The sequence below is a fragment of the Trachemys scripta genome, chromosome 10 (assembly GCF_013100865.1).
Source record: "Trachemys scripta elegans isolate TJP31775 chromosome 10, CAS_Tse_1.0, whole genome shotgun sequence".
NCBI classification, from domain to species: Eukaryota; Metazoa; Chordata; order Testudines; family Emydidae; genus Trachemys; species Trachemys scripta.
In genome coordinates this window covers 78,888,727-78,916,617 of record NC_048307.1, presented here as the reverse complement: position 1 = coordinate 78,916,617, position 27,891 = coordinate 78,888,727, and the positions used below count along the sequence as shown (strand labels likewise).

The window sequence follows — 27,891 nt, the reverse complement described above, 5'->3', positions numbered from 1 at the left end:
GCTAGGAGAATTGTGGTCAGTTTGCTTGGCAGAGATTTCCAGTTTCTTCTTCTTCTGCGTGGCATTCTGTGAGGCATAACTCAGTGGTTTGAGCATTGGCCTGCTAAACCCAGGGTTGTGACTTCAACTTAGGGATCTGGGGCAAAAAATCTTTCTGGGGATTGGTCCTGCTTTAAGCAGGGGGTTGGACTAGATGACCTCCTGAGGTCCCTTCCAACCCTAATATTCTATGCATTCTATACTCCCCAGAGTTTCACTGTTAATTTACATTTGAAGAAACCCAAACATCTCTAAAAGAAACAACTGCAAGTTGAAGCCACCAAATTTTCAGTTTTGCACCAAAACCTCAAATTTTCCCCAGTATCAATATGAAAGCACAACATGACCAGCATTTCCTCAAAAACTGGCACCAGATGTGCTTCAAAGGGTCACAAACCTTTCAATAAACCCAATCTGAGGTGAAAACAAGAACCCCAGTCAAGAGACCACTGCCTACCATGCTCACCAGTATTGTCTCATTGTTTGTTTGTGCTCCCCCATCTGTCTGTCTTTAAGTATAAAACACGAGACAACAGGTGGATAAACTGTAAATTCCTGGAGTAGGAGATAATCTTTTCGTTCTGTGTCTGTACAATGCCTAATACAGTGGGGTCTATTGTGATAATTGGCCCTACAACTTTACCCTAATTGTGAGCTCAACTTATAAGAAGTACATGAAAGCTCATAAGATGTCACAGTGACCTATAATAACAAATGTTGATGGGAAAAGGCACAATAAAGAGATGCCAACACTGAAGGAGTCCAAACACAAAGCCCTACTGATGTAACTCGAGGACTGTGTTAAGATCATGCTTGGTAAACAAGAAAAAAGTGTGGAACCAGAAACCAGTGAACCCTAATTGGTGGACACAACAATGAGGGGATGGGCTATTCTGCCCACCATTCCCTTTCTGGGTCCTTAAAGAAAGAGACTTTGGCTTCACCATTATGGCTGCCTCTCCCACCATTTTCTGGAATGCCAGGCCTTCATCAACCTGATGCCGAGAGATGGCCTGAGCAGACCAGGCCAGAGAGAGGGACCCAGATGACATTGCTACTTCTACTGGCTCCAGCTGAATCCCAAATACCACCTGGGATGAAATGGGATTGGACTTTAACAACGACAGGTCCAGCCCATTTCAACTAATTTTTTCTGTTACCATCAGTTATTACCATCTTTGATACCATCTAAGAGACTGACAAACAAGGGATGTTGTTTTTCCCTTCTAAGGGCTCTTACCAGCTAAAGAAAAATGGAACAAGGGATGTTGTTAAAATGAAAGCCTTATTTAATACTTTGCATTTCAAATACTTAAAGAAAAGAAGGGAAATCATTTATCTTTAATAAAAGGTTTAAAGGATTTTTAATGGGGTATTAATGGTACCAAGCAGGCTGAGGTCTCTGTATGCCAAACCCCGGACCTTGTTTAACACTGTTTAATGTTGGACAGAGACTTAGGTTATGTTAAAACCTTTAGCTCATATATTCTATCTAAATTAATACCACGGTACTGGCCAATGACTAGGGCTCCTAGGGGCTACAACAATCAATATATATCACAAATAAAACAACAATTGTGACTACTTTTCTGTGGTTCCATATGAATATTTCACACATAGTGGCTAAGAAAAAAGTGTTGCCCTCATATTTTTGTTTACAGGAACCTGCTTTTAATCCATGGCGTGGTGCATTACAACATGTTGAGAAGTCAGGAATGAGACAGGGACCATCCTCCCCTGCTTGTTTTGTTATAATTATCCTGCAGTATTTTGTTTTGGAAACACTGATATGAAACATGCTTCCTGAGGTCCCCAGGTACCATGCTTTTTTTTCTTTGAACCTTAATTCCTAATTTGCTTGGTATTTTAGGCAAAGCCTGCCAGAATTATAGTTGTAACTTAAAATTAATCTTTCACCAGCCACAGATTCTCAAACTCCCACAGTGCTTTTAACACTTCAGAGGTAGGTTTTACATCTGTTACATAAATGATGTAGGTAAAACTGAATAGCATTTAACCATGGTCCATAGTTTAACTCATAACCAAATCCTTCCAGTGGGAAATGTCTGGTCATTCCTTGACTCCTAGTCACAGCCTGTAAATTCTCCTTTGTGCAATAAAAGCAAACTACTGTAGTACATTTTCTGGATCTTTTCCAAAGATTTTAGGCAGCTGGGCCATGACTTTAAGCTGAAGGATTGTTTGTTTTAAGTTACAAAATAATTTTGTGCCTGAAAGGTCTGATGATGGTTCAAACCTCACAGTGAGCCCCTGGGACTCTATGACATCTCCAAGACTGAATATATAACATGGAAAACATTGCTGGGGGCTAGGGTATCAAACAAGATTAAAAAAAAAAAGTCGGCATTAGTTATCCCTGTAGAATGGTTGGGTAGCTCCAAGGAGTCAGGTGGTAAATGAAATCAGAACTCCCAGCTCCTTGTTCTAGAATGGATTTAACTTTATTGTAAAACAGTGTTTGCTGTGGAACCAAGTGGGCAATTAGGCCCAGAACAAAGGTATTTAGCTGCCGAAATATGTGTGAGGATCTGGGCCTTTGTTACTTAAAATCCTGTATTCTCCTTTTGCATAAAGATGCAAGAGGGAGGAACTTACAGAGAAATCCACACATAAGCAGAGGGAGATTAGCTTCAAATCCCTATGGGAGGCTGGCAGTGTGAATGGGAATGTAGCCAGGCAAACAAGAGTAGGTGCTCAGATACCATGGTTATGGGTGCAGTATAAGAACCAGAACAGAAAAGAATAAGATTTAGATTAGCACACTCATTGCCTTGGGATGTTGTGATAGCCAAAAGTATAATTGGGTTCAAAAAAGAACGAGATAATAGATCCATCAACAGCTATTAGCTAAGATAGTCAGGGATGTAACCCCATGCTTGGGGTAATCCTAAACCTTGGATTGCCAGAAGCTGGTTGGGGAAAACTAGGGTGGATCTCTCTAAAATTACCCTGTTCTATACACTCCCCCTGAAGTTCTGGTACTGGTCACTGTTGGAAAATTTATCATGCAAAATTCAGATAAATACGCTATTGTTTTACAATTAGTTATACTTCCTATATCAAATCATAGAAGTAACTGTGTAGGAAACCACACAGCCTCCTCAGAGTTAATCCACAGTAGCAAATGGGAAGGAGAGTGAAGAGCAGGTGGCCTGGCATGGAAGCTGAGCAGACAAGCCCCTTAAGTCCTAGACAATCTCTACGGGCCACTGGATGCATCATCCCTTTAGCCTCAGGAGGAATTCTGGCTTTGGACTGAATGCTAATTCAGGGAGAGATGAAGTTTCAATTAATTCCAGCTTTAAAATTAACAGGTGAAAAGCATTAAGAAGGAAAAAAAAGGATGAAAAAATGTCCATTTCATTCTAACACATTCCTCTGTCTTAAATACTGAATAAATTTGTGCTGGTTGAAAATCCTAGAAACCGGAGACTCTGTAGGGATTCTGATCTGCGAGTTCAGATCTGGATTTTGAACCCAGAGCTGAAATTGTTCAAAGTTTGGGTGTTGTCCTGATTAGGGGCTCTTATTTGGACCACTGAAGATACGGCGTGACATTTGTCTCTGGAATGAGATCTGGAGCCCAAAGTTCTGCAGTATTTGGATCTTCAGATCCGTGTCCACTAGAAATGGGTTAGTTTGCACAATAAAACACAGAGAAGGTATTTGACTAAGAAAACTCCCAAGTATCCCTCACACAAAAAGAGTAAACAGTGAAAGCTAAAACCTTTCTCACGCAGCCTCAGGAACTACAATATTAGAAATGAATGAATTGTGACCCACAAGAATCATGTATACGTAGTAATAGTATATATACAAGTTTTATGTCCTCAGTAGACGTCAGCCACTGGAGGGCGACATGGCACACATTAGAGACAACAGTAACTTAGCTTTTACAAGAGAAGTTAACCACTACATGGTGACACAATCCTATGCACTCATACACTGCTCTGCCATTATTTATGGAAGAAAACACATATAACCTGTTGGAAGACAGGCAGGCATACAAATACAGTGCATTATTATATAGACATCATAGCAGTCTTGGAGAATGTGAGGATAAACCACATTGGACAGGCCCAGGGACAGCCACATATCAGGTTTGTTATCAGCACATCACACGTTAGAAATACTCAGCTCTTGTCTGGCTGTGTGGCTTACAACTCTGAGGATGCATGGGAGCAAAGCAACATCCCCCTGCCAAGCTGGAGAACGGATGATATCTTCTATATTCGGCTAGTGGAAAGAATCTGAACTCCCTGTGGAGAAATACCTGTCAGACTCAAACTCAGCATGCGACAGACCATGGCATTCAACATGCCCCATGCACTGACCAATCTGCCATTAACCTGGTGCAATGATTGCAGGTGAGTGATGGTGAAACCAGAGACCGATCACCAGGTCTGAATTCCATGGGGAATTGTTTTTAATGAACCTCTGCACGAACATGCTGGTGGTCTTTCCCCGAGCAATGTGTGTATGTCTCCTGAACATTCTTTGTAGCCTCTCCAGCTGCGTTTATCCTTGACTGGAGAGGCTCAGACAAGAACAGCTGGAAAATCTCAAGCAGACAGGCCTGCGCCCGCAGCAGTCTAGTTTTAATATCCCGTTTAGTTTTCTTCACATGTGGAATAACCTTCTCCTTGTTTTGCAGAGAAAGTCTTTGTCATGCATCTTCCTGAAATAGTGACTCTTGGAATCCAGTGCAAAATATCAGAGACAGTGACAGACTCATCCTCTGTATTGGCAATACCTCCCAACCTTGTGTCGTTCGCAAATTTTATTAGCACACACTCACTTTTTGTGCCAAGGTCATTAATGAAAATGTTCGGTAACACTGGTCCTGTAGTAGGGTCCTCGGAGGGCTGGGTGGCATCCACACAGTTGTGGGAGAGTGGCTGGAGAGCCTGGGTCCACCCATTCCACTAGGCTACAACCCAGAGCCCTAGGAGGGTTAGGAGCGTTGACCCCGGGAAGAGGCCTGGGTGCACCCTCTGAGTTACCCTCCCTGGGTCGCTTCCTACCATTGCTTCTGGTGCCAGATAAGGAAAAATAAAAAGGAAGCCAAACTGTCAGCCCTAGCTGGGCCCAGCATATACTACTTCCGGGAGGTGTCTCTCGCCCAGTGGTTCTGAACCTTTCCAGACCCTGTCCCCCTTTCAGGAGTCTGATTTGTCTTGTGTACCCCAAGTTTCACCTCATTTAAAAACTACTCGCTTACAAAACCAGACATAAAAATACGAACGTGTCACAGCTCACCGTTACTGAAAAAGTGCTGCTGACGTTCTCATTTTTACCATATAATTATCAAATGCATCAATTGGAATATGAATATTGTACTCACATTTCAGTGTGATGCTTGAGCCTGGTTTTCACTTGTGAGCCTTGTCATTCTGGGTGGCAGTGAAGCGACAGCAACAATTAGGTTTTTCTCCACGTTGAGGCTATTCTGCTCTTAGGCCCGGCCTCAGGGGGTGCCAAGCAGGGCGATTGTGCAGGCCCCATGCCACAGGGGGGCCCGTGAAGCTAAGTTGTTCAGGCTTCAGCTTCATCCCTGGGCACCAGTGAGTCTAATGCTGGCCCTGGTGAAGCTCGAGTCCCGCTGTTTGGGGTTGAAGCCCTCGGGTTTTGGCTGTCCGTCTGTCTCGGGTTTTGGCGAGGAGTCTAACCAGCACTGGTGGCCCCATTAAAAGGAACTCATGACCCACTTTGGGGTCTCAACCCCCAGTTTGAGAACCGCTGATATAGTATATGGAGCAGGAGCCTGCAAGCTAGGCCTGCACTCCTCCCCAGCCTCCAGAGCTGGGTTGCTCCCTTTTCAACCCGGCCTCCAGTAGCAACATGGGTTGGAGGGGCAGGTCTAACTGGGCTCAATACTGTCCTTTAGCCCCTTCTGCCCCAGTGTGGGGTTTGTATACCCCATCGTAGGTCCCAAGACTGATCCCTGAGGAACAGCACTAGTAACCTCCCTCCTGCCTAACTGTTCACCTCTCAGTGTGACCCGTTGTAGTCTCCCCTTTAACCAGTTCCTTACCCACTTTTTGATTCTCTTATTAATCCCCATCTTCTCCAATTTAACTGATAATTTCCCATGTGGTACTGTAGGAATTGCCTAACTGAAATCCAAGTAGATTAGATCCACTAAAAAAATCAGTTATCTTCTCAAAAAAAGAAATCAGGTTGGTCTGGCACACTCTACCTTTTGTAAAAGCATGCTGTATTTTATTCCAATTATCGTTTACCTTTATGTCCTTAACTACTTTCTCTTTCAACATTTGTTCCAAGGCCTGGCATACAATTGAGGTCAAACTAATGGGCCTATAGCTTCCTGGATCATTTTTATCCCTTTCTTAAATATAGGTTCTATAGTTGCAATTCTCCAGGCATAGGGCACAACCCCCGAGTTTATGGGCTCATTAAAAATCCTTGCTATTAGCCTAGCAATTTCATGTGCTAGTTCTTTTAACATTCTTGGATAGAGATTAGCTGCTCTCCTTCCCCCGCCCCGATTTGGTCCCATTAAGGTGTTTGACTTCCATCTCGGATGTGGTAATTTCTACATCCATGTCCTCTCTTCTGCTGTCCCCAAGCTCATTATTTTTATTAAAAACGAGGCAAAGTATTTGTTTAGCTGGTGGGCCATCCCCATATTATCTTTAGTCTCCCCCCATCCTCAGTTCTTAGTAGTCTCACTTCTTCTTTCCCTACTTCATCACTCAGCTTCTGCCAACATCTTGGTCTCCTCTGGTATGTTCCTCCTTCCAGCCTCAATTTCCCCTTCATCTCCTTCTCTAGCAAACGTCTCTGCCCCTTCTGCCTTGCCACCCAGTATGCCTGGAACTCTCCCCCAAAACCTCTTCGCCGGCCCGGCACACTCACCTCATCACATCCCTCCTGACACGCAGGGCCGCTGCAGAGCCGCAGAAGAAAGAAGAGAACTGAGCGGAATTAAATGGAAAATAGTAAACAAACAACTCCCCACCATTACCCCGCCTTACCTCAGAAATAACCCCAAAAGGTTGCTCTCCAAGAAGTGCCTGTGAACTAACCAGGGTCTCAGTTCTGTGATGAGCTCTGAATGGGCATGGGGCTATTCCCATATAGAGCTCATTGCGGGACTGGGGCTTATGTCACTGTTATTTAACCGGCCCTGTCTGATCCTGTGCTCTCATGTTATGACATCTAAATTTTAAAGTGTAAGCTCTTCAAGGCAGGGACGTATCTATTTATCAGGGTTCTTATTTGGCCCCCCATAAGCCTAGTATCTAAACCTCTTCCACAAGTAAAAACGGTAACAGTGATCTCTCTCTCCCTCTTGTCTGTCATGCTGTTCACTGAGGCTCCTGTCACACCTCAGGACATGGTATAAGTAATGAAGAAATAATACTCCAGTACTAAACGACATACTTGCTCTCCAGTGCAGTTTCTATATCCTTTGTCAGCCCCTTTGCTCTCTCCGGTTACTCATCTCCATTAGGGCACTGCAGCTCCCCAGTCTGCCGTTGCTTTGCATTGTTTTGCAGAAAGTTTGAATATGCAATCACCTTGTTCAGGGATTATTCAGACTGCGGTTTCCTCCTCACTCTCCTATTTGGTTTCCTCTGAGCCCTGTGGCTCAGTGCCACCTCCTAAGCTACACGCTGTGCTATATAAGAGACCCCAGCGGCTTCAAGCTGCTGAGATCGCTTGTACTGTACTGTAGCCCAACTCAGAAGTAGCATACAGGAGACTTTGGTAAGCTGCAAACTCTATTTCTTCTACTAAAGGGTTGTAAATTCCTCAGTTCAAGGATGCTGTGAGTGCAACTAACTCTTGCTTCACCTCTCCTATCGTAGCTTGGCTAAAAACTTTGCAGCAAGTGAGATTGGATTTTCCCTTAATTGTTGTCTAGGTGATGTGTGCAAGTGAATTAATCTAGGGTTTTATTCCCCCTCTGGTTAGAAGATTATAGATCATAAACATGTGATTAAGGCAGAGTAATTGTATTTGACTGTGTTTATGGTTGAAAAATCTATATACTGTAAGTGGTAATTCATTGATGGCGTGTTGAGGGATATATTTCAGAGACAGTGCTCAATGGCTCTGAAAAACATGGAAAGGGGGAAATATACATTGAACTGTGGGCTGACACGAGTACAGGACAGATCATTACCCTAGGCAGAAATGATCACTTTTCATTTCTATTCAACTCAAATCAGTGCTTGGGAGAAAAGTCTCCTGCCTTCCTTCTATCAGATTTCTATATATTACACAGCTATTAGCAGCCCTCAAAGCACAATCCTTCTTCTGTAGGTTTCAAACCTAGGATTTTAAGCACAAAATCTGTACATCCAAGCAAGGGAGCCTCTTAATTTACATGGAGCTGTTCAACCTCATTGAATGTGAATATGTTTCTACATTGTGACTAGCCCCTGATTCATAATCCTCTTTCCAGATAAACGGGAATGTGTACAGCATGCAGAATGCTTAAACCCCTCTGTCTTAGTGGGAAGCTCAGCTGGAAAACGAACATTTTTAAAACCCTCTGTGTCTTGGGCTTCCAGGAATGTAGACAGTTTCTGGCTTCTGCACCCTATGGGAAAGGAAAAAATGTCCTAATTCTTGGCTGAGATTTGCATGAAATCCAGTTCATAACAAGCTGAGTTACAACAGAAGCCTCCAAATGGGAACAGGCTTTTAACTAGGAGTGACTTTTCTTCTGTTAGTCATAGACTATCAGGGTTGGAAGGGACCTCAGGAGGTCATGGAGTCCAGTCCCCTGCCTTCACAGCAGGACTAAGTACTGTCCCTGACAGACTTTTGCCCTAGATCCCTAAGTGGCCCCCTCAAGGATTGAACTAACAACCCTGGCTTTAGCAGACCAATGCTCAAACCACTGAACTATCCCTCCCCCATTAGACTGTATTGTTAGACTGTAATTTCAAATTCTCATTAAAAAGCCACGAATTGTCCCTAATTTCCTGCTTATATCATTTTTTGGCCACTCACAGCTTTTAAGTTATAATAAACATATTTCCCACCCTTATAGTACCTTTTCTCAGCGGCCCTCGTAAACATGACTTTCTAACAGTTAGGCATTATCACTGCTGTTATTAAGCATCACCACCATCCTGCAAGGTATGTAAATCTTATCCTCATTTTACAGATGGGTAAACTGAGGGGCAGAGTGGTTAAGGCTATATTTTCAATATGTCCACTGACTTTGGGGACATCGCCTCAGACACTGACAACTCCAAGTGACTTAAATGGGAGATGATGCTCAGAATTTTTGAAAATCAGATCAGAAGGTGGGCACCCCAAAAATCTGGGACACTTGTGAGTTTGGGCCTATGTGATTTATTCAAGGAGCCTCGTAATGGACAGAGCTGGGAATAGAACCTAGAAGTCCTATCTCCCAGTCCCTGGTCTGTAACCACTAAATGTAATAATAATACTTTTTTATGAGAGACACAAGGTAGGTGAGGTAATATTTTTTATTGGACCAACTTCTGTTGATGGAAGATACAAGCTTTTGAGCTATGCAGAACTCTTCTTCAGGTCTGTGGAGGGAAATCAGAGTGTCTGAGCTAAATACAAGTGGGACAGATTGGTCAACAGAAGGGGTAATGCATGCTGTACATCAGTGGCTCTCAAACTGGGGTCGCCGTTTGTGTAGGGAAAGCCCCTGGCAGGCCGGTTTGTTTACCTGCCGCATCCGCAAGTTTGCTGCTCCAGCCCAATGGGGGCTGCGGGAAGCGGCGGCCAGCAAATCCCTTGTCCCGCGCCGCTTCCCGCAGCCCCCATTGGCCTGGAGCAGCGAACCGTGGCCAGTGGGAGTCGCGATCAGCCGAACCTGCGGACCCGGCAGGTAAGCAAACCGGGCCGGCCCTCCAGGGGCTTTCCCTACACAAGTGGCGGCCCCAGTTTGAGAACCACTGCTGTACATGCATGTTGTAACATGCACTACCCCTTCTGATTAACAATTTGTCCCAAAAACTTGTATTTAGCTCAGACACTGATTTCCTTCCCCTGACTTGAAGAAGAGCTCAGTATAGTCCGAACGCTTGTACCTTTCACCAACAGAAGTTGATCCAAGAAAAGATATTACCTCTCCTACCTTGTCTCAAAATACTTTACACATATATAGAATTTTTACACTTTCAAAGCGCTGTACAAACATCAGTCCTCACACCTCCCCTGCGAGGCAGCTAAATAAGTAGGTAGCATTATCCCCAACTTGCAAATGGGGAAACTAAGCCCCTGAGCAGTTACTATATAACTTACAGAAAGCCACACAGCAAGTCAGTGGCAGAGCTGGGACTGGACATTAGATCACGCTTGATGCTATTCCACTTCGCAAATAACAGAATGACATTGATGCCAGAGGCATGTGATCTAATCTACAGTGCTGACAGCTCTGGAACTTGTCTGGGTGGATGTTTCAGTTACATTTTATTTCCAAACCGTATTTACTATTGGTCGCAACTCCTTTCCGGTATATGCCACTGTACTTGTGTCATTCTTGGAGCAAGGCTGCGGTTTCAGAAGGAATGTGGGACTGTCGGGCTTGGTTACTGCAGCAGTCCTGAAACATCAGGATTGCATAGAAATTTAATCCATGAGAAGGCGGTTTAATGATCTTCCATGAAATCATTGTCTGCAGAACACATCTAGGGGCCTGGCTTGAAAGGGGTGGGAGGACACAAATACTAGAACACTGTGCCAGATGCGCCTTTCACACAAATAGAAATAAGGAAGAATTCCACTGAAGTCAATAGAGTTCCACCAGTGTGAGAGAAGAATCAACCCTAATGTTTGCGAGGGGATAGACAGAAGCCCAAACTCTAAGGCCGGTGCTATGCAGGAGGTCAGACTAGAGGATCATACTAGTCCCTCTACCGGCTTTAACATCTGTGAATCCAGACGTGAGGCCCATGGTGGTACAAGTGCCACATCAAGTGGAAGTTGGTCAGAAGATGGGGTGGGTGGGTGTAAGCGGCAAAGGAGTGTATTTCACATTGGTTGGTCAATACTTACACTAGATTGTTATACTGTGAGGGCCCCCAAATGATTGGATACTGTAAAAATGTAGCCTTAAGCCCGTGTGCCTCAGGACTGTTTACCCAAGGCGATCTTTGGCCCACACTGGTAAATGTATGTTTAATGAGAATGGCCATATGGCGTAGTTCCAAGGAACATAGTCTTCAGACCGGAACTCAAGGCTATTCCTACCAGACAGGTCAACTCTTGTGTTTAGGAATCAAAGCCATTCTCAGCTCTTTTAGCACCAGATTTTGCCACCTATCATTATATTGAATTGTCTTTCAGTCTTGGAGGAGCCCCACTGACAACAGTCGTAGCATGCTGGGGCCTGAAATCACCCAGCCTCTATCTGGAGGGAGGTGTTACCCAACCCAAGGAAGGCTGGGAAAATCTGGCCCTTGATGAATTGCCCTGTAGGACCTCTTTGAGAGAACCATCAGATAGGGCTTCCTCCAATTCCCATTGACATCCATGGGAAGACTGTCACTGACTTCAGTGGGTTTTGGATCCGACCTATGATGATTGAAATTGTCTTCACAGGTGACCTGATTCAGGGAAACTACCCAGGGACTAAAATTATTGGCAGACTCTCCAGTCTCAGTGGGGGCTCAGCCAGTGAAGAAAAGGATGATCGCAGCAAGAGGATGGATTCTCTCGCTCCTTCTTCTGGCCACCACATCTGTTCTAAGTGAAGGTTAAACATTTATACCAACATTATGGTAGTGACCCAAAGCTGTCACCGGCTGATGGCTGTTTGATGGCCTATATGAAATAAGCTGTTGTTTTCAGGCCTATTCCCAGTGGAATTGCCCACATCAGAAAAATCACTGGTGCATTGGCACTACCTGCTAACATCTCCCATCTAGGGTACTTATCTGGCCTCCCTCACTGTAGGATCTGATCCCCTCACACTCTTTAACACCTCTATAAGGTAGGGCAGTGCTATTATCCCAATTTTGCAGATGGGGAACTGAGGCCCAGTGACATCAAGTGACTTGCCCAAGGTCACACAGGAAGTCTGTACCAGAGCTGGGAATTGAAACTAGGTTTCCCAAGGTCCAGGCTAGTGCCCTAACCCCTGGACCATTCTTCATCTCTAATCAAAGTCCCCTAATTTTCACTCCCACCTCTACTCCAATATTTGAACCCAGGACCACTGGCATTATAAGTGAGAGCCATACCCCCAGACGACATGGTGTAGTTTGTGGGCCCTCTACTACACTGTCACCTCTTAGGCACTGTCTATTTTGGGAATTTTCCCCAATTTCAGCCATCAGCAGCCAGCCATCAGTGGCAGTGCTGAATCGCTGGCCCCCCATATCGACCAGCAAAGACGTGATTTGTACTGGTACAGGTTACCCTGGGTTCAAGCACGAGTAAGGGAGATTGGTGCAAATTATGGTTTATAGCAGTTCATTCTGTCTACACTAGGAGTTTGCACACCAATGATTGGCTGCCCCGTTGCTGAAATCCACAGAGTCAACATTGTCTTAGACATGGTATCCAGGGCAGGATCACCATATAGATAATAATTAATGGAGATATCCCATCTCCTAGAACTGGAAGGGACCTTGAAAGGTCATTGAGTCCAGCCCCCTGCCTTCACTAGCAGGACCAAGTACTGATTTTGCCCCAGATCTCCAAGTGGCCCCCTCATGGATTGAACTCACAACCCTGGGTTTAGCAGGCCAATGCTCAAACCACTGAGCTATCCCTCCCCCCGAACAGGACCAATCCCCTGACAGATTTTTACCGCAGTTCCCTAAATGGCCCCCTCAAGGATTGAACTCACAACCCTGGGTTTAGGAGGCCAATGCTCAAACCACTGAGCTGTCACCTCACTTCTCTGAATGATGGGGCAATGTGGGTTAGGAAGCCTGCAGTTACACTGCCTGTGCAATAAAATAGAGCAGATAACCCCCTTCTTCTGACTCGAGGCAGGATCGCAGTTTCTGTCAATAGAGATAGTTGGGAAATTTCTGCAAAAATTAGTATCTGACTAAATGTGGGGAAAATCCATGATGGTTTCCATTTTCTGGCCAGCATCTCTAGCTTTCCTTTCAGCAGCACAAATTTAACTAAAGAAAAAGGCAACAGAAAACAAATCTAGATCATCCCTTTGTTGCCCAGGTCCACACACACAAACTCCTTATCTCTCAACGAAAGCCATTAAAAAACATCTAATCGCAACACTGGTGATAAACTAGTTCCTCATTCGTGTTACAAGCCATCCCTGCCTGCCTGCCTGAGTTTCCAGTCTAAACAGCTCTAAATTTCATTCAAAACATATTTCACCTCCAACAACAGGGCTAACGGCTCACTCATAGTCAGCAATGACCCACTGCCCATGCGTGATTATACTACTCGGCCTCAAACCTCATAGTTTATCCCGTTGGGAGGGAAACTAGATTATTGCTCCCCAAAGTGCAGGGGGGTGGGCTCTTGGGGCCCCTTGCAGCCCTACATTTCTAAAGCAGCACATAGCTACTATTGTCCATTGGTTACTGAATCTTAAGCATGTTCCAACCGTGCAGACATCAAAGATTTGGGGCTGGGCTCAGTGTGGGGCAGAGATGGGGCCCGAGTAGCGTGCTACAGCCTTGGAGGAGCATTCCTTCCTCTTTTCCCCTATGCATTTGCCCAGCGCCCAATCCTAGGCAGGGCGCTGTGTTAAAGATTTAGCCTTTGGGGTTAACTGCAGCATTAAATAAAACAAAGCAAGTTGGCAGCCATTACCTGGAATCTGTAACGCACTTTGGAAGGGTTTTTTCAGTGAGTCAGCAGTGCTAGAAACTGATTATTGGACTACATTTCCGGTCACATCGATGTCAATGGGACTTTTGCCATTGACTTCACTGGGACCAGGTTTTGGCCCTGTGGTCTGCAGAACAGCTTGGTTCACTTAGAATTTCCACTGCTTTGCTGTCAGGAAGGAAACCTGGTGAGAAGAGGCGCTTTTGTGAGATTCCCAGACCGACTGCTTTTGGCGAGGATGGGAATATCGGGAGGTCTGGCTGGCATTGTAAATAGTTTTAAAATACAAAAGTGTTTTCAGCCCACGGTTAAATTCCACTGAGGATGCAGACCCTTTGTAGCTCAGGAGGGTCACACAGCAGTTCTCTACCCAGACAGTTACTGGTGCAAAACAAAAGCTCTGAGATGGCCGTGCACAGAAACTCTGGACCCAAACACGGCCACTGAGAACTGGATCCACATCACAGTCTCCTGGCAGGCCCTAAGTCTAGAGTGGCTGAATCAAAACCCAATTCTGCACTAAGTTACACGGGTGGTGCTCCCTTTAAAGTCATTGGGAGAAGTACCCATGTAACTCAGAGCAGGGTCGAGCGAGCCCCAGCTTCATGTACCTCCCAGCTTTGGGAAAACCCAAATCCAAACTCCGCAGCTCAGACCCATTGCAGAGAAGCAAATTCTTGAGGATATTGACTATTAATAAAGCCAGGGCTGCTTCAAAAATAATTACGTCTAGCTTTTAAAAAACAGACATCCTTTGACCATCAATACTTTGAATCCCCAGCAATTTATCACGTGACTGCAGAGCTACTCAGCTATCTCACAGTATCGATCCATTCCCTGGCTCCCGCAGCACTAACATTGGGGGTGTATTAAAAGAAATTTTGGAAAAAAATCAATTCTTCCCTGTCTTTATTGTTGTTGTAAACTTCTCCCCCAGGTGAGAGGGTTCTGAAACAATCCGTCAGCAGGCTCCAGCCCAGACAGAAACCCCTCACTCCCTTTGTAAAGGGCAACCTAGCAAGTAAGTCATTTTCCATCTCCAGAGCTTTGCTTGGTGGGGACAGAGGTCGTTTTGTGCACGTATATTTTTTTCATGCTTAATATCCAACCTGTTTAACAAGATGAGGCACTTATGCCATGGCCTCATCCCCACCTCCGGCAGGATTCGGCTGTCACTGCAATATGCTTCGGGCTTCTCTCCGGGAATACTGAAGGTCAAATATACAACAACAGCCCATATCTTTAGCTGGAATCCAGCCTCATATACTTCCCTTAGGCACGTAAGGTTCCTCAGAGAGGAGGAATGCATACAGAAATCTTGAATGGGGAGCAGTTTCACTACACCCCATCCCCCACCAGAAATCATCCAGTCTCAATCCCTCAGAAGAAGTTTGATGGACGGCTCCCTCCATCTTCAGTAGAACTCTCCAAGGAGACTTTGTCCCACACTGTGCACAAGCAGAAGGAAGGTGCCCTAAGAAAGTTGGGCTGGGTAGAAAACCACCCAGCCCCAGGACCACTCAGAGAATTAAGAGCTCTCCTCACACGACCAGCAAAATGAAAAGACAAGCCACCATCGTCAGAATCAATGGCTGGAATTTCTCACGGGTCCCCTACAAGTTCTGGATCAATGTAAATATGCTCCTATAACGGGTCTGCTAAAGCAGAGTAAATGTGTCCCCCCTGCTCTAGCTGAAAGCATCCCCACCCTCTCTCCCTATTCAGACAGTTCCCGCCAGGGCTGGGAATAATCTGCACGCAGGGCTGTGTGCGGGTGCCGTGGGTTAATCAGAGGGCCTCTGTGCAAAAAGGTGCACACCACCAGCCAGATCCCTACATCGGTGTCACGCCATTGAAGTGAGTGGACCTGCACCGATTTACCCCAACTGAGGATCTGGCCCCCAGCTCCCTAAGCTCCACCCTGAAATGCGCCTCTGTGGCATTTTTGCAGCTGGGGAGCTAAAAGAAGGCAGATAAATTCCATCTAACGCTCCCATCAGCTGTGGGTGGGTTCTCTGATAAGCTCCCTACCATGAATTTGGCCCTACATCCCAAATAGAATGTGGCAAAGAAGCCAAACAACATAACTAGTTAGCCCACCAGGCATGAATCCTCTAGAAATGCTGAGCGCAGTGTCACCCTGCACACAACCCGTATCTTTCTACAATACCCTACGGTATTTCTCAGTGATAAACGACCAAGCAGATTTAATGACCCACAGCGCCATTTTTGCCCATCAGCTCCTCCCAACTGTTTCATAGAATCATAGAATATCAGAGTTGGAAGGGACCTCAGGAGGTATCTAGTCCAACCCCCTGCTCAAAGCAGGACCAATCCCCAGGAAATACCATGATGCCTCAAGTGTTGTTCCCTAATGTCAGGCACCACAGACTAGGATTTAAATTGCAGCGGATACAGAAAGCGCTGAACAATGATGTTATGGCAGAGGGATTGCCAGACGTTCACAGCAGTTACCCAAACCTTCCCATCTCATTTTCCCTTCATTACCATTATTAGCAATGGTTGGGCTGGGAATGACCCATCCATGTGTGATGAGCTAAAAGCAAAAAACCAGGGACACACCACCTGCATTTCAAATAAAGGATTTGCATTGGCTCAAAAACTGGGATGCCAATTTGAGCTGCTTGTTTCCCCCTTAAACTGATAATTAAACTCACTCTTGTTACCAAGCCTGTGGTTAGAGCTAACACGGGTTGGGGATAACCCATGTTTCATGACAAGGGGAAATATCTAATATTGACAAATTTGTTTAGAACAGGAGGGTCTCAAACTTCATTGCACCATGACCCCCTTCTGACAACAAAAGTTATTACATGACCCCAGGAGGGGGGGCCGAAGCCTGAGCCCACCCTCGCCCTGCCGCCCTTGAGGTGGGGGTGGGGTGGGGCAAAGCCCAAGGGCTTCAGCCCCAGGCAGGGGGCCTGTAACTTGAGCCCTGCCACCCAGAGCTGAAGCCCTCAGGCTTCAGCTTTGGCCCTGTGCGGCAGGGCTTTGGCTTCGGCCCCAGGAAGCCTAATGCCAGCCCTGGTGACCCATTAAAAAGGGACCGTGACCCACTTTGGGGTCCCAACCCACAGTTTGAGAACCGCTGGCTTAGAACAGAAGCTTCTAGACTTGACCACACTTGGAAACAGGGATCTCAAAGCACCATGCAAACATTAATTGATTAAGTCTCATACATCCTTCTCAGGGAGGTATTATACCCACCTTTTATGGCACAGAGAGGTTAAGGGACGTACCCATGGTAACACAGCACAGCTGGCATTAGCATCCAGGATTCCTGACACCCCAGTCCCAGTCTGTGGACACACAGGAGAAAAAAACAACAACATTCAAGATGAAAATTAAATGGGAACAAGAGCCAGAAAGTGGTGTGGTGATCATGCCTCCAAAGCTGACTGCAGCCTCCTTTCTGTTATCCAGATCACGGGGAGTGGACCACATGGTTCAATGTTGATCATCCAGGCGGCAACGGGGATCACGAACGTTTAGACGCCATCAGGTTTTACTTCAGGGACAAGGTGTGCAAGAGACCCACGCGAATTGAAGCGCGAACCACAGACTGGGTTCCTGCCCAGAACACAGGCCAAGTGGTCCACGCTAGCCTACAGGAGGGATTCTGGTGTTTGAATAAGGAGCAGCCGGCAGGAAAAACCTGTTTGAATTATGCCGTACGTTTCCTGTGTCCCATAGGTAAGTGCAGCAGCTCTCCGGGGGTTTGGAATGACTATTTAGCATGTCACTCTTAAAGCAATAAGGTCCAACATGCCATCCAACAAGGATGTGCAGGGTATGTCTACACAGCGAGCAGCAGAGCCCGGATCAACGCTACGGTGCGGGGCTCATGCTAGGATGCTAAAAATAGGTGTGTGGACGCTGCGGCTTGGGCTGGAGCTTAGGTTCTGGAGCCCATTGTCCTCCTTGGGCTTCAGAGCCCGAGCTCCAGCCTGAACGGCAATGTCTACTATTTTTAGCACAATAGCACAAGCCTGAGTCTCTTGACCCAGGCTCCAAACATAAAACAGGGCTCATAATTAAAGCCCCGTGAAATTGCTTTTATTTTTCAGGAATCTATTATAGTTTCATTTTAGCCATTCCCCCGCCAAGGAGTTGGGCCCTCCCCCGGGGGGAGGCCATGAGGGGATGGTTGCAGAGCAAGTCCACCTTGCATCCGACCTGCAGTGATGGCTGTTGTCCTGCAGGGCTGGATCTGGCTCCCTGCTCCAGGCATTGTGACCTGGCACCCAGGGTCACAGTGCCACTCACGCAAATTTGGCCCGACCACTCCCCCATCCTCATGATGGAGGGGCGGTTGGGCCAAACCTGAGTGATGCTGCAACCCAATACACCAGGCCCAGGCTGACAGGACAGGAGATACAGGAGCTTCCGCTGAGGGGTGAGTTTTTCATTTTATGTTGTTTTAATCTTCGTTTTTTTGTTTTATTTTGTGCTATTTCACATTTGCATAAAACACAGGGCTCTACTTATCATTCACCCCATAAAAGCGTTTTAGCTTGTACGGTCCTCTTTTGAGACTGTTATCTGTCAGATCAACCAACCAGAACGCGGGATTTCAGGCACCAACAGCTTTAAAATGTGCATTTAAGCCATGGCACTTCTCGACAAGCCAGCCATTACAGTTCTGCGGTTGCTGTACTTCGCTTTCCTTCTCCAGCCACCAAAGTCCACATAAAACATCTGCTTTTATAAGACAGGGGTTCATATTCCAACACTCTTATTCAGACACTTAGCTGGGCATCTGTCTGCATTTCTACCAGGTAACCTGACCTTCTAGCTGGTGTATTACAACAGCTGGAAGAACATATAACATGGTGCATAGACATTTTTCCATAAAAGCAGATTTGTACGTATTTAAAAGAATATGCTAATAAATATTTTATGGGGCATGGTAACTTTTAAACACTTAGAGCAGACCGTGTATTTTGCAAGCAAGCAATTTAAATTACATTAATTCCATCTAGTAACTTTTTTAACTGAAGTGTCTTAAGATCCTAACCATATACAAGACCATATCACGCACTGCAAATAATCTGACCCATAAAATGCTATGTAAGTGCTAAGTAGTATTCCAGGGTTCTGTTCTGCCCTTTGTAAAACAAGTGCAATTCTCACAATGAGAGATGTACCTATGTTATTGTATACAACATCCATTTAATTATTATCAGAGTCATTGGACTACCTTGTGCCAACTCTCTTATATCCTTCCATGTAAGTGCCAATGTCTATTTGATTTCCTTTAAAACAAAGACATTCAAGACTAAGCATCTATTGCCCTTGAGTTTTACTTTAGTAATTCTGAATGTAGTAGCCTGCACAGATTTAAGTCAGATGCATTCGGAAGTCTTCTCATAGCTTATTACTCAGAATCATTAATATGTTTCGGGTTTTTTAAGATCTAAATGATTTTAAAAAAATCACTGCCTTTTTCCCAGGCATGAGAGAATACACAGTATATGTAACATGCATCTTAGTAACACAGCAATGATGTTATTCAAGGGTCTTTGCTGCACGATTCAAAAAGGTTTTGGTCTCCATGGTCGAAATGGAGTGCGTGCTCAGCAGAATGCGGCAAAACGGGTGTCCAGACCCGTATCAGAACCTGCCTGGCAGAGAGCCACTTGGACCTGCACTGTAATGAAGTGACTGAGGAAGGGCGACTCTGCATTGGACATTCTTGTTCAGGTGCTCACATAAACTTACGTCTACACTTACTTCCTGGTTTGGCGGCACGCAATCTTCTTGTCTAGACGCGATAAATCGATCCCGGAAGTGCTCGCCATCGACGCCGGTACTCCAGCTCGGCGAGAGGAGTACGCGGCATCGACAGGGGAGCCTGCCTGCCGCGTCTGGACCCGCGGTAAGTTCGGACTAAGGTACTTCGAATTCAGCTACATTATTAACGTAGCTGAATTTGCGTACCTTAGTCCGAAGTGGGGGGTTAGTGTGGACCACTGATTACAGTGTCCCTTACCTACCTGGAATAATGTCACGGTCTCACTCCAACTACTAGGGTTCAGGAACCACCAGTATGGTTTTAGCATCTTTCTTGCCAGAATCTGGCAGGAGCTCAAGGAGTGAATAAGCCATAAAGCCTGATCTACCCCTTCATCCCGAGGGTGATCCGGTCAGGTCACGGCTGAAGTACACTGATGGGGAAGCATGGGGAATTCATGCTGCTGCTGTCTGTGCTGTGCTTACCCTGTGATTAAACAGAGGGCTCCAGAGATGAGCTAAAATTAAAATACCAAAGCATCAAAATTAGGGGATCAAAGCGTGGAAAACACTCAGGGCTCCATCAGGGATGCTGTGGAGCTCTTGGATTAAGGAGCATCTACGTTTAATGTCCTGTTAGAGCAGCACTCAAACTGTGGCCCATGGACCACTGGTAGTCTGCAAAGTACTTGCTAGTGGTCTGCTGGCTGGTTACGTGGTGTTAGTTCTCCTCTTATTAGCACATGGTAAGTAGCATTAAAAGTAGGCAAATTACGTTATATACTTCCCTAATATTACTGTAGTTGCCACAGAGCTATTAAGCAATTGTGAATGAAAGAAGAAATGGTGTGAGCCATTGTGATTGGAAAGGGAGATGGTTCCCTGAAACACTATTAGGTGTAGTCCACCTTAGGAAAATGTTGAGACTCACTGTTTTAGAGCTAATCTATTAGACCCTTAATTCTGTCCTCAGAGAATGGCCATGCAGTACCCCCCATTGCATAGTCAAGTCAGGACACAACTGGACCCAGAGAGTTAACTGGTAGTTCGTTTTATAGACAGACCTGAGTCATGACCCGTACACTTGGATCCCAACTTTCCCAGTGTTTAAGGCGTTTGGATTTTTGGTTTAATTTGGCCCATTGTATAGCTGTGGCCAACTTGGAAAGCTCACATCCAAAACTAGATTCAAATTTCCCCAAGGTTCCATGCTGGGAGGAGGAATGGAATGTTCGCCGTAGCTAGTTATTTCAAGATAGTGACCAATAGTCATAAAGCGATCACTTAATGAAAATGTAATGGCTCTGTAGTCAATCTACTTCTAATACACAACTCTTGATCATTAATAAAAATGTGTTTTGGATCAAATTTATTTCCCGTGCAATATCTGCCTTAGTCAATTTGAATTACAGCAAGACTCAAGGTCCTTAATGGAAAGCATTACCAGACTGAATCCGAATGCTCCATTTTAACCTACACGCCTTCCTTCCCCAGAGTGCAACCTCACTTGCTCCATGGGCCGCGTGAATGCGGAGTGCGATTCCTGCATGTGTGAGGAACACGTACTGCATGGGATGGTCTCCCTTGCAGACGGCGCACCGGCTGCTGAAGCTACTGTCTACGTGCAGTCTGAGAATCTGAAGCTGTTAACGGAGTCCGATAGCAACGGAGGGTTTAGGATTCCTGGAGTGTGCCCCGACGGCAAAAACATTCTGAAAATAAAAAAGGCCAGATACGCCACTGTGACTGTCCCCATACCTGAAAGCACCAAGAAATCCTCAATAATCCATGTGCATCTGAAAAGAGCAGGTAACTACAGCCAAAGACTCCTGGCAATAAAATTTACTGCTATGATCCACTGATTGCTCGGGAGTTTGCTGCTGCTTTTAACATTCATCAAATCTAACCGTGGTTTTAAACTGAAAAGAATGTGGATTTTCTTCCCTCCCACAGACAAGCCGTACATCGTAAAGAATCCGGTGGATAAAGTGAGGCGAATAGGGCAAAATGTGATACTCTGCTGTAAAGCTGTAGGGAATCCAGCCCCTGCTCAGTATCTCTGGTAAGCAATTAAAGGCGGCCCACAAAGTTATTTTTTGCCTCTGAGTGTGCTACAGCTATAAGAGATGCAACAATGTTCTTAGGGGTCCCTCTGCAGAACCATAATAAATCCTTATATTATTGTTAGTAGGAAGCATTTATAGTACGGTCGTGCCCAAATGTCCCAACTGTGCTGGGTGGTGCAGAGCCATAGGAAAGAATCAATCCCTGCCTTGAAGGGCTTCCGGTCAATAAATAGTGTGTCAGATCACTTGCATCTGGAATCTCAAAAATCCCCCGCAGAATTCTCTTGCTATTGAGGAAGAGTTTGGTATAAAGATGCCCAAAATGCAGCCTAAATCAAAGCACACTGCTGACTTAGGGCCAGATTATAATAGTCCTTACACACCGCAAGTAGTACTTTACTCCACAAAGATTGACATTAGTTGGATTGCTGACGGTGAAAGGTGCTATTCACAATCTGGCCCTTACCTTGTGTGATGAGTTGATACAGTAAAACTGATGGATCAAAGAGTAATTTTCTCTGTAGTGTATATTTTATTTTTATCTCCTCTTATTTTATTGTCTTAGCAAATATATTTTTGAAATGTGACAGATATAATGTGTAGGACTTTATAGCATGGGAAATTATTATTGTAAATAATTGTTTCTCTAAGATTTATACTACTATACCGCTACCTCGATATAACGCCACCCGATATAACACGAATTTGGATATAACGCGGTAAAGCAGTGCTCCGGGGGGGGGGGGGCCTGTGCACGCCGGTGGATCAATAGAACACAGTTTCACCTATAATGCGGTAAGATTTTTTGGCTCCCAAGGACAGCGTTATATCGAGGTAGAGGTGTATATTACTTCTTGTACAAGTCTGCAGTTAGAGTTTGTATGGAAAAAAAATATAAATAATCATTCAAAAACCCCTAATCCAGCAGAACCTTCAAATGTGGTCGGTAGCCATTTGCCAGTCTGCTGTGTTTTAGATACAACCTGTGGGGGCTGGCTATACGAAAGCTGGATTTACAGTAAGAATTTTTACCAAGTTTAGGACCATTGTGGTTCTACATGTGCCAGACATGGTAGAAGCCCCAGCATAGGCCAAGTGAAGGTATTTTGACGACCATGTATCTTACCCTGGTGTCATGGTGGCAAAAATCATGCACAAGCATTTCCAGAGTTTCTAGCAACGGTTAAGCCGAACCAGCAGGCCAAGTTCCATGGTAGGAAAATTGCTAGAAATTCTCAGAACAGACTGGCCTAACATACTAAAGACCCACACCTAACTTCTGAGCTTATTTAACATCACTGAGTTTACCCTAGCGTAGCCCAGACCTGAATCCAGCCCAAGACTGATGTGCAATGGTGATACTTAAATGTTTTTACCTGTCTGAAAGTTTTTACCAGTTTGAGAGAGATCTCCAACACACAGATGGCCTGGGTCCAGTGCCCACAGGAGTCACTGGAAAGACTCCCATTCCCTTCTATTGGGGTGGGATATGGTCTGGTGATAAAAGCTTTCAAACCACAGACAAATTCTGAGTGGTCTAATAGATCCCTCCAATATCTCTGTGAATGCTTGAGCATTTTGGTTTCAGTGCTGGTGACTCAACCAACGAGCAAGTTCTAGCCATCCATCCATGACAATACAAGCACAGGCAGATATTAGGGCTGTTTGCATATATTTATTTTAACAGTACGTGTAAATTATAACTAGGATTATCTACAGGCTCCTAGAGAGTTGCCAAAGTATCCCTCAATGTCAAAATGTGGACAGCCCCACAATAACGTATTTACCAGATACTCATAAAAATACTTTGCTCTTCTGTAGGGCCTTCTACTTAAGGATTTCAAAGCGCATTATTAGAGAGTTAAAAGCTCACACCATCTCCATTAGGTAATATTATTCCAATTTTGCAGAGCGGAAAACTGAGCAACCCAGCAATGTGTGGCAGAGGCAGGAATAAAACCCATGTCTCTATTTCCCGTCCTGTGCAGTAGCCACTAAAACCATCCTTTCCTTGTCCCATCAAGTTTTCCTTTACTTTATACTTTGATATACCTATCTCATAGAACTGGAAGGGACCCTGAAGGGTCATCAAGCCAAGCCAAGCCCCTTGCCTTCACTAGCAGGACCAAGTACTGATTTTGCCCCAGATCCCTAAGTGGCCCCCTCAAGGACTGAACTCACAATCCTGGGTTTAGCAGGCCAATGCTCAAACCACTCAGCTATCTCTCCCCACCCCCCTTCACTTTTTATCAGGCTACGGGAATGATTTCTGTTTCTTACAGGTACCACAATGGAACTTTGCTGGATTCCTCAGTGTACAAATATAATAGCAAGCTGGTGTTAAGGAACCTGAAGGTAGACCAGGCAGGAGAGTACTTCTGCAAGGCGAGCAATGATGCAGGGTCTGTGAAATCCCAAGCTGCTAAACTTTCTGTAATAGGTAAGAAAATGTGGCATGTTACAAGAAGTTGGGAACTGCCAATGTGCAAAATCAGTGGGCACATATGTTGAGGCAATTTAGGACAAGTTTTGCGGAAATAATATTCATTATTAGCACATTAATACAAAGATACATTCAATATTAGCCAGACAGTCCTGTGCACTTTGGATCACCTACCAACTTTCAGTTTAATGACCTACCCAAAATAATTGTCCTTTGCACTCACTGCCATATGAGTGGAGTATCTCAGTCCTTTTAGATACTGGGGCTGAGGCCCCAGTTCAACAAAGCGCTTAAGCATGTACTTTACTTTAAGCATATGTTTAAGTTCATCCCTATTGAGCAAAACACTCAGGCACATGCTTAACCTTAATAACTAAAGGAAATTCTTCAGCTGAATGGGATGCTAGCACATGCTTGAGTGCTTTTCTGAATAGACGAACCTTAATCACGTCTTTTAAGCATGTGCTTTACTGAACTAGAACCACAGGCATTTGACTAAACAGAAGCTTGTAACGCAACCAATTATTCTGAATTTAAAAACCTTATTGCTATTGAAAGAATGGTTATCAATATCGGAGGGGTTCAGATGTATCATGTGGCAACAAACAGCACAGAAATATCTACACATTCACTAATAAAATCTATTTTAACAGCAAGCGATGAAGCTTCCTGCGATCCAAGACCTGAAAGCTACTTCATCAGACTCCCACATGACTGTTTCCAAAACGCAACTAACTCCTTGTACTACGACGTTGGTAAATGTCCAGCAAACATATGCGCTGGAAAGATAGATCAAGGACTCCAGTGCAAAGACCGTGCTGCTTACTGCTGTGGGATCTCCAAAATGGAAATAAGAGAAATATCGTGCAGTGGATACACCCTTCCCACTAAAGTTGCTGTGGAATGTGGCTGTAGCGTGTGCACTGAGATCAAGATGACAGTCCGGGGGAGAGCCATAGCTGCAGATAATGGTGAACCAATAAGGTTTGGCCATATATACATAGGGAACAACAGAATCAGCATGACTGGCTACAAGGGAACCTTCTCTGTCCACGTCCCAGCAGACACAGAGAGGCTGGTTCTTACTTTTGTCGACCGCCTACAGAAGTTTGTGAACACGACTAAAGTTTTGCCTTTCAACAAAAAGGGAGGTGCCGTGTTTCACGAGATCAAGTTACTAAGAAAGAAAGCCCCAGTTACGTTAGAGTCCTCTGAAACGAACACGATTCCCTTAGGAGACATGGAAGGGGATGATCCGATAGCTGAACTAGAAATTCCTCCCAATACGTTTTATAGGCAGAATGGTGAAGTCTACACAGGCAAAGTGAAAGCCAGTGTTACGTTTCTGGACCCAAGAAATATGTCAACAGCTACAGCAGCACAAAGTGACCTGAACTACATAAATGAGGAAGGCGACATGCTCCCGCTGCACACATATGGCATGTTTTCCATGGACTTCACTGATGAAACAGCCACCGAGTTTCTTAATGCAGGGAAGGTAAGGGTTCACCTGGACTCTGCGCAGGTCAGGATACCAGAACACCTGCAGCAGATGAAGCTTTGGTCACTGAACCCAGAGACAGGATTGTGGGAGGAAGAAGGGGACTTCAAACCTGACCAAAGCACACGTCGCAAACGGGAGGAAAGAATTTTCTTGGTTGGGAATATGGAGATCAGAGAGAGGAGGCTCTTCAACCTAGATGTCCCAGAGAGCAGAAGGTGTTATGTCAAGGTACGAGCTTACAGAAGTGAGAGATTTCTGCCCAGCGAACAAGTTGAGGGGGCTGTGATTTCCCTTATAAACATGGAGCCTGCATCAGGTTATTCATCCAACCCTAGAGCATGGGGACGCTTTGACAGTGCAGTCACTGGTCCCAACGGGGCTTGCTTACCAGCTTTCTGCGATGAGCAACGTCCAGATGCCTACTCAGCTTATATCCTGGCAAGCCTGGAGGGAGAAGAACTTGAAGCTGTGCCCTCTTCTCCCAGACTCAACCCTAACGCCGTCGGAGTCCCACAGCCATATCTCAACAAGCTCAACTACAGGAGGACAGATCACGTGGATCCTAGAATTAAGAAAACTGCCTTCAGTATCACGGTGGCCAAACCAAGTCCAAGCACGGCAGGAGAGAGCAAAGGCCCCATCTACGCCAGTGAAAACCTAAGAGAATGTGAGCAAGCACACTACAGTGCCGCTCATTTCAGATTTTACAGAGTAGAGAGAGACCGGTATGATTACAATACAGTTCCCTTCAATGAAAATGATCCAATGAGTTGGACTGAAGACTACCAGGCTTGGTGGCCCAACCCAATGGAATATAGGGCATGTTATATGAAAGTAAAAATTAACGGACCCCAAGAGGTGAACATAAGATCTCACAACATGGGTGGCACGCATCCATACACAGTCGGCAAGCTTTACGGCATCCGAGATGTGCGCACCATTCAAGACATGGAGCAATCAGATCTTTCCACAGTGTGCCTGGAATTTAAATGCAGTGGAATGCTGTATGACCAAGACCGTGTAGACCGTACACTGGTAAGAATCATTCCCCAAGGAAAGTGTTACAGAGAAAGTGTTAATAGCATGCTCCAGGAATATCTAGTGAACCACCCCCCACTTGCTGTAAATAATGAATCCGGGGAGTACACAATGTTGGCACCTCTTGACCCTCTTGGACATAATTATGGAATCTACACAGTCACTGACCAGAACCCTAGCATAGCCAAGGAAATAGCTCTGGGTAGATGTTTCGATGGCACGTCTGATGGTACTTCCCGAGTTATGAAGAGCAACATAGGCATAGCATTAACTTTTAACTGTGTTGAAAGAGAGGTGGCGCAGCAAAGCTTATTCCAGTCTCTGCAGAATTCACCTAGGCGGAGAGAAAGAACAGGGATCAGAAGGCAACAAAGAGACATCTGCATTGGCCAGGCCAAGATGAGAAGAGTTACCCAACGCAGAAGTTCACCAAGAGTTCAGTGTACCCCAACAGATTAGAAACATACCAGAGCACCATTACAGTACCCATATTTGATTAAATATATTCTAAAAGGAATAGCTACCTGCCAATAAGCTAATCTAAGTACATCTGCTCAGCTACAGTTGGGGATCATTACTGAATTTCTGGAGACATCATTTCTATACTCACTCAACTCGAGTAATTAAAGTTCATCAATTTCTGATTTTCTTTTTATTGCACCACAAAGGAGAGATATGAAGCAAACATATTTGGGGCCAATTGTATTACCCTGTTAATATCCTTAGTTAAATGCAATCACCATAAAATCTTATTTTTGCCTGATGTTAAACAACTTCAAACTTTGGCCTAACGGGGAAAAATTCAGAGATTAAATAATGCACATAAAATATTGTTCTATGTTCTGGATCCAAAGACTTTGCCAGCTAGGAGTACATGAACAATAAAAAGGAATACACCGATTTCTTCATACTGAATTCAATTGCAAGATTTTGTACTTGAAATGTCAATATTTTATTTATTTCCTTGCTTATTGTAGAACGGTGTATTCATTACTGAAGTATTGTATAGTGCATTTATTTTAGTTCGTGTTTTTGTAGCATACTGAGAAGAAGTCATGTGGATTTTTAGGTTTCACTTGCCTAAGGCTACTGTTTTATTTTGCTTCTTGCTTGATTCAAGTCAAACTTCCACACTGTAAAATAGTGTAGATTCATAAAAAGGTAATTTTTGTAACGTCGATAGTGCTGTATTCCTTCTGTGTCTGAGGGGTCTAGATTAATGTTCAAGTAACAAAATAGTTATTCCTGGC

At 44.8% G+C, this 27,891-nt stretch overlaps 1 protein-coding gene and 1 long non-coding RNA gene across 2 annotated transcripts; one reads left to right on the top strand and one right to left on the bottom strand.

The window, feature by feature from the left end:
* Positions 1-6,520: 6,520 nt before the first annotated feature.
* LOC117884363 lies at positions 6,521-7,851 on the bottom strand. The gene is made up of 2 exons (XR_004647551.1): positions 7,468-7,851; positions 6,521-6,998 (listed from the first exon to the last, which is right to left on the bottom strand). It is a non-coding gene; the product is annotated as an uncharacterized LOC117884363 (long non-coding RNA).
* CILP (cartilage intermediate layer protein) lies at positions 7,714-27,841 on the top strand. The gene is made up of 9 exons (XM_034784706.1): positions 7,714-7,794; positions 11,623-11,776; positions 14,774-14,857; positions 17,281-17,550; positions 19,375-19,560; positions 21,085-21,399; positions 21,544-21,652; positions 23,939-24,096; positions 24,753-27,841. Exons 2-9 carry the CDS (start codon positions 11,710-11,712, stop codon positions 27,098-27,100), a joined length of 3,537 nt encoding a protein of 1,178 aa, XP_034640597.1. The 5' UTR covers positions 7,714-7,794; positions 11,623-11,709; the 3' UTR covers positions 27,101-27,841.
* Positions 27,842-27,891: the final 50 nt, after the last annotated feature.

Bases quoted from the DNA above. Each gene is read 5' to 3' on its own strand.
- CILP (XM_034784706.1), top strand. From the start codon at position 11,710: ATGATCGCAGCAAGAGGATGGATTCTCTCGCTCCTTCTTCTGGCCACC. The intron at 17,551-19,374 runs GTAAGTGCAGCA...ATGTTATTCAAG, and splicing joins ACGTTTCCTGTGTCCCATAG to GGTCTTTGCTGCACGATTCA. The intron at 19,561-21,084 runs GTGCTCACATAA...TTCCTTCCCCAG, and splicing joins CATTGGACATTCTTGTTCAG to AGTGCAACCTCACTTGCTCC.